Source organism: Peromyscus californicus, unplaced genomic scaffold (assembly GCF_007827085.1).
Source record: "Peromyscus californicus insignis strain IS unplaced genomic scaffold, ASM782708v3 Scaffold_4__1_contigs__length_199733344, whole genome shotgun sequence".
Taxonomy (NCBI): domain Eukaryota; kingdom Metazoa; phylum Chordata; class Mammalia; order Rodentia; family Cricetidae; genus Peromyscus; species Peromyscus californicus.
Window position 1 is genome coordinate 162,900,011 of NW_026294562.1, and position 9,902 is coordinate 162,909,912.

Below are 9,902 nucleotides of genomic sequence, written 5' to 3' on the forward strand. Positions count from 1 at the left end.
GTAGGCCTGGACTGGCTGGGGCTAGATTCCCGCCCCCCCCCCAAGAACATAAGAGAACTCATAGCCTGTACTTCATGGTGTTAGGAACCAGAAGGTGGGACCCTGAAATTATCCTGCAAGAAACGTGCTTACACGAGGGGATGGGACTTAGGGAAGCTGGCCAATGCAGCGTTACGGGTACATAATGGCTCCAGATTCCTGGGGGCAGGGACCAGGCCTATGGTCTGGGCAGGGGAGGCATCCAATATGGGAACTGGCAGTGGAGCACAGGACTGTGTAGCTCTCAACCTAGGTGCAGATTCAGAGGTAAGGGTTCATGCAGGGGGTTCAGGAAAGCCCCAAGGTCCCCAGTCCTAAGTAGGGGAAGTTGAAGGCCTTAGTCCTCTGGCTTCTAACAGTCTCTGGACTCTGGATTTCTGGTTTCTAAGTGCCCTGGCATCTGGCACACACCCTTATGCCATCTCCTGCTTTTTGTCTTTCCTCCCATATTTAAACCCAAACATTAGCTCCCTCATCTGCTTCAAGGGCCTGAGCACTGTGGGGAATGTGGGGATTTGGATCCATGTCAGAGATTTGGGGTAGCAGGTGGGGCCCCTGCCCAGAAAGTCCCAGAAATGTAACCGCAGGGTCCTAACACCTTGAGTCCTACAGGAAGGCCAGGCTTCTGCCTTTCCAGTGCCGCAGGGGTTCTGCACTCCAACTCTAAGGTGTTGTTGGTTTCCAGCCCCGTACCCCATCCTTTCCTCAGCTCTGTTCTCTGGCTGTACACCTGGAGGGGAAAGGGTTAAGGGTGGAGGGCTGGGGTAGGTAGCAGAGAGGCCAGGGCTGTTTGGCAATAATCCCCTCTCCGTGCTGTGTGCGCGCTCGCGGGGTGTGGAGAACAAAGTTAGAACCCCATGTGGGAAAGGCTTCCACTCTAGTCTAGGTGGGCTTCTGACTTCCACTGGGCACTGGTGGCTGGCTCTCCCTTCTCTCTCAGGCTCCTCACTGTCTTCTGCTTTCCTGAGTGTCTCTGCGCCCACCTGCTCTTCCCTCCCAGCACCATGCCATCCAACCACCCTTCCGGTGTCCCATCCTTTGCTGTCTGTCCCTCTGGCTCCCCCAAGGTTTGCACCCCCGCCTGTGACTTTCTTCCTCAGCCATGCCCCTCATCTCTTCCCTGACCCATCCTTCTAGGTGTTCACATCTGTTGGTTCTGCTTGTTCCTCATCTACCCCTCACCCTCTCCCCAGGGCCTCTACCCCCTCGACACTGATGGATAACTTTGGGGTGTTAAGCTCTGGATTAGTTCAGGCAAAATTCTCGATTTTGCTTGCGTTCTTTTCCCCCTGGGTTATGTAAACAGTAATTCTCCCCAGATGGAACCATTTTCCTCACTTCAAGGCAGCTGGGGAGGGGGCTCAGGCAGGGCTGGGAGGAATGCAGGGTCCCCAGGGATTCTCAGCAGGGTGGAGGCTGACTGAGGCCCCATCTGCCACCTCTGTCTACAGGTGCCAGGTCTCCTGTGGCCATGCCCACTGCCTTCGTCCTCTTGCTTCTTCTTGGCCAGGCCACCTCGGATCCATGCTATGATCCAGAAGGGCGCCCTCGCTTCTGCCTCCCACCAGTGACCCAGCTGGTTGGCAGGGTAGCAGTCCCCTGCCGTCAGACTTGCACTCTTCCTGCAGCCAGCCCTGGCCCTACCTGCAATGGTAGTCTGACACTGGACCTGGATGGTCCCTTCCTCTTGACATCTGTCACTCTGCGATTCTGCACCCCAGGGCCTCCAGCCCTGGTTCTTTCTGCTGCCTGGGCCATTGGAGGTCCCTGGAGGCCACTATGGCGTAGGCCTGCCTGGCCTGGAGCTCTGGGGGGGCCTGAGAAGGTAACCTTTCGCTCCCCTCCAGGCCCCAAGGCAAGGGTAGTGGCTAGCCACCTCCGTGTGGAGTTTGGGGGCCAGGCAGGGCCGGTGACCACTGGGGTAAGAGGCCGCTGCCAGTGCCATGGCCACGCAGCCCGCTGCGCTGCCCAGGCCCAGCCCCCACGCTGCCGCTGCCGCCACCACACTACTGGCCCAGGCTGTGAGAGCTGCCGCCCATCCCATCGAGACTGGCCCTGGCGGCCTGCCACACCCCAGCACCCTCACGAGTGCTTGCGTAAGTCGTGGGTATTGTCCCCAACCCTTGCCACTACTTGGCCCCCTAGAACAACATGCAATTGGTCCCTTGTCCCCAAACATGCCAAATGTTCTCTTCCCCTCAGAACTGTGTCTCTTTGCTTGTCCTCACATTGTGCTATGGCCTGGTTCCCCTTCCTTATTTGCCAAGCATGTCTCTCTCTCACACACACACACACACACACACGGAACCCTCTGTCAGGGACTCCACTCACTAGATGCAACCACATGACACCAGGGGCAGTCCTGAGCAGAACATATCCCAGGGCAGGGTGTGGCACTGGGTTTGGGCAAGGGTACAAGCAGACACATTTCCTGACTCCTGGAGATATGGCACAGGAATATATGATCATAAAACATTCTGATGGACCACCAGCTACCAGCCCATTGTCTGGATGGAGAGACTGTGGCCACAGTTTACTTACACGAAGTCACACAGGTACCGGGTATGACTATGGGTCCCAGAGTGCTGTCATACTAGGTGCCCCAGACACAGCCAGGAGCAGCTTCAGCAGATGGCTTTGCCCAATTTTAGCTCCTCTGTGTTGCTGGAGAGCTTCTCTCTAGGTCCCACCAAGCCCCGCAGTCCCACAACCCACATATAAAATAATCACTCAGACGCTTATATTACTTACAAACTGTATGGCCGTGGCAGGCTTCTTGCTAACTGTTCTTATATCTTAAATTAACACATTTCTATAAATCTATACCTTGTCATGTGGCTTGTGGCTTACTGGCATCTTCACATGCTGCTTGTCCTGGCGGTGGCTGGCAGTGTCTCTTATTCCTTCTTTTAATGTAAACATCTGTGTGTTTATTTTATAAGTGGGCTCCAGGACTGGCGGAACTTGGTGGGACCCAGAGAGAAAAGCTCTCCAGCTACACCTCTGCCCACAGCTGTGTGACCTCAGGCAAGGGATTTAACCTCTCTGTGCCTGTTTTCTTCTCCCATGAAGTGGGGACAGTGACAGCACTGTCCCTAAGGCTGTAGAGAAGCCAGTGAGCCAGAGTGCACAAAGCCCTGGAGCCCAGGCCCGTCCCTCACTTGTGAGCACCTGCTATGACGCCTATGACATCACTCCCAGGCAGAAAGGAGACCTGGCAGGAACAGAGCTCAGGTGACTTAAGGGAGCTGTCGTCCCAGATGCTGTCATCCCTAGACCCCCTCTGACATCTCCTCCGGCAGCCACACTGACAGCTGTCTCCACTTCTGCTGTGACCGACCTTCAGCCTATGGGTAATTAACGCACTGGCAGACAGAAGAAGACACACACACTCACACACGCACACATTCCTCAGCCTTTCAGGGAGGCCAGCTCCCAGCCTTCTGCCCTCCACCACCCCAGGGACCAGCAGGGGAGACTCACATGTCCTGAGGCTGGGGCAGGCTCCATCTTGAGCTTGGACAGGGCCTGGGTGCTAGGGAGGCTGTATCCCTGAGTATGATCACAGCTATCCAAATTAAGAGAAGTGCAGCCCTGGGGACCTGGATGAGAGGAAGTGACACATCTCTGCGGCTTTACAGATAAGGTAGCTTGACTGTCCCCTACCTGTCAGGTTGTTTCAGAAGGGGAAGTGCAGCAACGCCATCACTCTGGGTCAGACAGAAGTCTGCCTCTGCAGAGGTGCTGGAGCAGCACTGCCCTGTAGAGTCTTCTAAATCCTTGGGGGACGGCAGAGAGCCTCACTGGGCAGGGAGCAACTGAGGCTCAGGAAAGGAGTGCCGTTCTCCCAAGAACACACGGCTGCCTCTACCTGCCCACAGCACTCCTGCTCTGCCCTGGGGAGCTGCCAGCCCAGGTTCTCAGCCTCTAAGTCCAGGTCTTTTCATAGAGTCACCAGGCTTCTCTGATTTAACATCTCTCTGGAATTCCTGCCACACATACAGAACCCTGGGCCTGGTGATGCTGAACTAGCCTCTGGTTTATGTGGATGGGTTTTTTGTTGTTTGTTTTAGTTTTTCTAAGACTTGTTTATTATGTATACAGTATTGTCTGCATGTGTGCTTGCAGGCCAGAAGAGGGCACCAGATCTCATTATAGATGGCTGTGAGCCACCATGTGGTTATTGGGAATTGAACTCAGGACCTCTGGAAAAGCAGCCAGTGCTCTTAATCCCTGAGCCATCTCTCCAGCCCATCCATCCCCTCTCTCCCTTTTTGACAGTGTCTCACTATGTAGCCTGGGCTGCTTGGAACTCCATATGTAGAGCGGGCTGGCCTCAAACTCATAGAGATCCACCTGCCTCTGCTTCCTGAGTGCTGGGATTAAAGGCATGTGCCACCACTGCCTGGTTGCCTGGCTATAAATTGCTGGGCATAGTGGACACACCCTTAATCCTAGCACTCCGGAGGCAGAGACAGGAAGATTTCTGTGAATTCCAGGCCAGCCTGGTCTATAGACTGAGTTCTAGCACATCCAGGGCTACCCAGAGAAACCCTGTCTTGAAAAACTACAAAGAACTAGCCAGGCATGGTGGATTCTAGGATATACCCGTGCTCAGGAGATGGAAGCATTAAGATCATAAGTTCTGGGCCAGCCTGAGCTTCATGGGGCCCTGTTTCTTCTGCAACCAACCAACCAAATATATGAAAAGTTTCCTCCTGTGTCTGATCAGCAGTGGGGTATGGAAGGCATGGAGGTCCTTGTACTCACAGAGGAACACTAGGGAACCAGACTGTTAAACACACGGCTGTCCCTTCTAAGGGAGGGATGTAGAACTTGTTTTCCACCCAGAAGGCCGGGAGCAGCCCTGGTTAATATCCTGGTGACCTCTGCACTATCTGTGTAGCCGAGACCACACCAGATCCCCCCCACTCCACACACACACTTATCTTGTTTTTCTCAATCTATAGAACAGCTTGTTAATCTATAGAACATCTTTATGGAAGACGTCACTTGTACTTCACAAAGAGTCTCAATGTAGTCATGTCTTAAGCTTTGTTGTGCACACAGGATGGAGTTAATTATCACCAGGAAACTTCACCAAATTGTGCTGTGCTTAAATATGCCTAAAATAAACTACTTAGGGTCAGACTCTCAAAGTTTGAGCCAACACCAGTTACTGAGTCATGTTGAACTGAACTACCTTCTTGCCTCCCGTGGGTCGTTACTCTGCTGGCTGTGGTGGTCGTAGAGACCCGTTTGACAGTTACTGCCTTCAAGAATCTGAAAAATGCTCCCAGGAAAACACACACACGTTCACCAGATCTGTGGGCTTTGTGGAAACTTTAGAGTACACACTCAGATTCTGCTTCTGGCTCCTTCCTGGCCGTGCTGCCTCGGGCAGGTGACTTCACCTCTGTGTCTCATTTCCCAACCTATAAAACGGGATGGTGCTGTCCAGTATGACCCACACTCAGAACCAGTGCCTAGTGCATGGAAGTAGGCTTAGCGCATGCTCTGTGCTGGGCTCTGAATTAAACATGCTTATCTTAATCTCCTTGGATGTAAACAGAGCCAGTGGGGCTGAGCTGCAGGATAGAGTAGCTTCAGGCAGAGGAGGGGTCCCCCAGCCCAGCCCATTCTTTCAGCAATATGACCTCTCGGGAGGGTCACAGTTCAGCCTGAGAATTAAGATATCCTGGGACTGAGCCAAAGGCAGTTTCTAAAACCACAGACCTACGTTCTTTCCTCAGGAAGGATAGTAGGGAAAAGGCTGGGGATGGGAGACAGACCTGGCCCTAATGTGTCTGTGTGATGGTTTCTGACATCATCTTGTCCCTAGCCTGCTCCTGCAACCAGCATGCCCGACGCTGCCGATTCAACTCCGAGCTATTCAGGTTGTCAGGTGGCCGTAGTGGGGGTGTGTGTGAGCGGTGCCGCCACCACACAGCGGGGCGGCATTGTCACTACTGCCAGCCAGGGTTCTGGAGGGACCCAAGCCAGCCCATCACTAGTCACAAGGCATGCAGGGGTGAGTGTGGCCTGAAGCCAGGCCAAAGGGGAAAGGACACAGAGCCAGGGTTCTCTATTGGCAGGTACAGAGGTGGGTTTGAGGGAGGAGGCTGGAGTCTAGATGCTTGGGGAGGGTCCACAGGTGTTGCAGGAGCCTCTGGGTCCCAAACATCTCATTCCTTTCGTCATGAAGCCTGCCGCTGCCATCCAATTGGAGCAACAGGAGGGATGTGCAACCAGACCAGTGGCCAGTGCTCCTGCAAGTTAGGGGTCACAGGCCTGACATGCAATCACTGTGGTCCTGGATACCAGCAGAGCCGCTCACCTAGGATGCCCTGCCAACGTAAGTCCCACGGCACTTGATGCCATAAATCCTGGACCGGGATGGAAGATAACGGTCCAGGTTTAAGTGGAAAACGGTAGTGTGGCTTTGGCTTTTGGGTGGTAGTGGATGAACTCTGATTCTCCAGAGAATTTGGGTCTGAAACTATACCACAGACTCTTCAATCTTGGGAAGAAGAAGGCTAAGGTTTTGGACTCCTTGTTCTTGAGGGAAGGGGCGGGTCTGGGGGAGGGTAAAGGATGGCTGTACCCTTGGGAGTTGGCATACCTGGATTCCTCGTGGTGATTCCTAGAGTTTAAATTGAACTTCTCTGGTTTGACAGGAATTCCAGAGGCAACAACTGCCCTTGCTACTACCCCTATTGCATCCCGATCTGGTAAGAGGCTGGCACAGACACTCCAGGCAGCAAAGGATATCTGGGACGGGCTGACTGGGTCCGGAAGGCACCCAGCCCTCCTTTTTTGTTGTTTATTATTATTATTATATTATTGGTTTTATTTTAGTTTTGCTTTGTTTTTTTGAGACAGGGTTTATCTGGGTAGCCCTGGTGGAACTGGGTCTGTAGACCAGGTTAATCTCGAACTCATAGATTGGCCTGCCTTTGCCTCTTGAGTGCTGAGATTAAAGGCGTGTGCCACCATGCCTGGCTTCCAGCTTTTCTTGAGAGGCAGGGGCAGACAGTGCAGCTGTCTGTGGAAATAGGGTGGGGAGATGGGCTGTGATCCAGGCTGTGGAACCTACTGCAGAGAGCCTGACCCTCTCCAGACCCACAGTGTCAGAACTATTGCAACGTTTCGGACACCAGCGTGCACATGAGCCTTCAGAGGTACTGCCAGCAGGATTACGGTAAGAGATGGAGAAAAAAGGGCCTGCCTTCTTCCTGCCCTGCCATTTCCTTATTTTGAACGGGAAAGGATATTGATCCTAAAGGACTCTTCCTTGCCAGGATGTGTGAGAACAGAAGACAATGGTGGGGACAGTGGGGGGACCCCCACCTTCTTGTGTCTCCTTGTCCCCCATAGTCTTCACTTGCAGTTTCATCCTGTCCTTCAGCCTGACATCTCGGAGTGTTGGAAGGAGAAGAGGAGTCTAGAGGAACAGAAGGGCCCTGGTTCTATCCTGTCTTTCTTCCAGTCTCAGACCTGAGCCTATGTCTCCCTCCCCATCAGTACACACCCTTCCGCAATCTGAGGCCCACGAGCTCAGCTCTCAGACGCTTGGGAGTCAGGCCTAGCTAACAGAAACAACCCAATCCCAGCTACTTCCTTCCATACGGGACCATGGGCCCCTTTGCCCTCAAGATCATCAAATGACGTCAGGGTCACAAGTCTTTGAAGTGGAGCTTCTTCCACCCTCTTCTCAGGGATACTGAGCCCACAGATCTGGCCTGTCAGTCGGAGTCCAGGTCGGCCTGCCCCTTTCCTGCCATAGCACTGACTCATGCTAGCATGACCTTAACCAACTCTCAGGCCTTAGCGCTCAATTCATCCTTTGGACCCCCAATCTACCCCAGAGCCTTTCTGGCAAGACCCATCTCTCCTGAGGCCTCCAATCCGGGACCTTCTCACTGTTACACCAATACTCTGGACTTAGCTAGGCATGGTGGTCCAGGCCCAAAACCTCCAGTTCCCAGGAGGCTGAGGCAGAAGGATTGCAGTGAGTTCTAGATTAGTTTACATTGCAGAATAAGTCCTAGGCCAGCCTCAGCATCTTAGTGAGACCTTGTTGCCAGGACAGTAACCACCCTGGAATCCCGAGGCTACTGTTAATAGTAACACGATCCCAAAAGTTCTAGCCAGTTTGATTGGAAGCCCTCAGGAAACTCCCTGCCTGACCTCCGGTGAGCAGGTGAGCATCATCCTGAACCTCCACCTCCCTCACCTTTCTCAACCACAACCCTGAAACTCTACTTCACACGCTCTTCCTAATTACAATTTTGGGCACCCCCTGCAACTCACATGGCCCTTACGACCATGATCCTGGAGTTCCCCTCCCCCATGTCACATATCATTGCAGGCCACCATCCTAGACCATCTCATCCGCCCTTCCCAACTTTGACCCAGGCCTCTAATTCATATATTCAGACCAGTGGTTCTCAACCTGACTATGCAGCGACACTTTAACACACTTCCTCATGTTGTGGTGACCCCTGGCCATAAAACTATTTTCGTTGCTACTTCCTAATTATAACTTCGCTACTGTTATGAATCATAATATAAAGATCTGTGCTTTCTGACGGTCTTAGGTGACCCCTGTGAAAGGGTCGTTCAACCCCAAGACAGGGGTCGAGACTCCACTGTTTGAGAACGGCTAATCTAGGCCCTGCCTGCCCCTTTCCACTGCCAACGTGTAGGGTCTTCTCCATCAGGCCTGTCCTGGCTCCTCAGGGACATCCTCCTACTTGTCTGACTTGGTGTCTTCCCGCAGTTCTGCACGCACAGGTTAAGGATTCCGAAGAGCTTGCAGCGTCGTCGGAGGCGGTGGCTCCCGAGTGGCGGCGGCTGGCCGTGCACGTGCTGGCCGTGTACAAGCAGCGCACGTGGCCCCCCGTGCGCCGCGGCGGCCAGGAGGCCTGGGTGCCCGGCGCCGACCTGGCCTGCGGCTGCCTGCGCCTGCGCCCAGGGGCCGACTACCTGCTGCTGGGCAGTGCTGCGGCCCACCCCCACCCCGCCCGAGGCCTCGTCCTGGACCGCCGCGGCCTCGCGCTGCCCTGGAGGCCACACTGGGCCCTGCCGCTGCGGCGGCTACGACAGAAGGAGCGCGGTGGCGCCTGCCGCGGCCTGCTGCCTCCCACCCGGCCCGGGCCCAGCGGCTGACCTGAGCCTGACCGCCTTAGGCAAGGTGCGAGTCCACGCAGAGCCTTTGACCTCGACGTGCGTGCGTGCGTGCGTGCGTGCGTGCGTGCGTGCGTGCATGCTTGCTGCGGAGCCAATCCGAAGCTGCAGCGCACCTGACGCCATTCCGCACGCACGTGCTTCTGCCATGTAGGCATGAGCGACTTTTAGCAAAAGGCAGGAAGCCGCAAGCAGGCCTCTGGGAAGTCACCCCGTCGGCCTGTGAGCCTCAAAGTTATTTGTCCCAATAAAGCCTCATGTCCCGTGGAGTTGTGTCTGCAGACCCCTGATCCATGTTGGGAGAGTCTTTAGGGGGCGAATGAAGAAGGCCTTGAGTAAATTTGCCGAGCTGAAGTTCTAAGTGAGTTTTCTGAGCAGAAGTGTGCAATGCTCTTAGAGGAAAGGACTCGAGTGGAGTCACTGGGTGCAGTTACATGTGTCGCCTGATGGTTAACCAGAAGACAATAGGCTAGGTATGGCTGGGAAAGGCAAGAAATTTGACAAGGGCGCCAGAGGTCTCACATATCCAGAAACTTTGGCATTTAGATATTCTTTAGTATTCTTATGGGCCTGAAGATAGTCTCCACGGGGGAAAAAGGGAACTTTGAATATCACATGGTCTTGAAATATGGTGTAGAGCCATGGTGGTACACGTCTCGGCACTTAGGAGGTGG

The 9,902-nt window shown here is 54.1% G+C and overlaps 1 protein-coding gene across 1 annotated transcript; it reads left to right on the plus strand.

The window, feature by feature from the left end:
* The first annotated feature begins 1,510 nt into the window (after positions 1 to 1,510).
* On the plus strand, positions 1,511 to 9,210 carry Ntn5 (netrin 5). Its single transcript, XM_052760259.1, has 6 exons — positions 1,511 to 2,135; positions 5,882 to 6,070; positions 6,245 to 6,394; positions 6,717 to 6,770; positions 7,160 to 7,240; positions 8,822 to 9,210. The coding sequence occupies exons 1-6, from the start codon at positions 1,511 to 1,513 to the stop codon at positions 9,208 to 9,210; spliced, it is 1,488 nt and encodes a 495-aa protein (XP_052616219.1).
* Positions 9,211 to 9,902: the final 692 nt, after the last annotated feature.

Coding starts and splice junctions, on each gene's coding strand:
- Ntn5 (XM_052760259.1), top strand. CDS start 1,511: ATGCCCACTGCCTTCGTCCTCTTGCTTCTTCTTGGCCAGGCCACCTCG. Junction 6,395..6,716: donor ACCTAGGATGCCCTGCCAAC/GTAAGTCCCACG, acceptor CTGGTTTGACAG/GAATTCCAGAGGCAACAACT. Junction 7,241..8,821: donor GTACTGCCAGCAGGATTACG/GTAAGAGATGGA, acceptor GTCTTCCCGCAG/TTCTGCACGCACAGGTTAAG.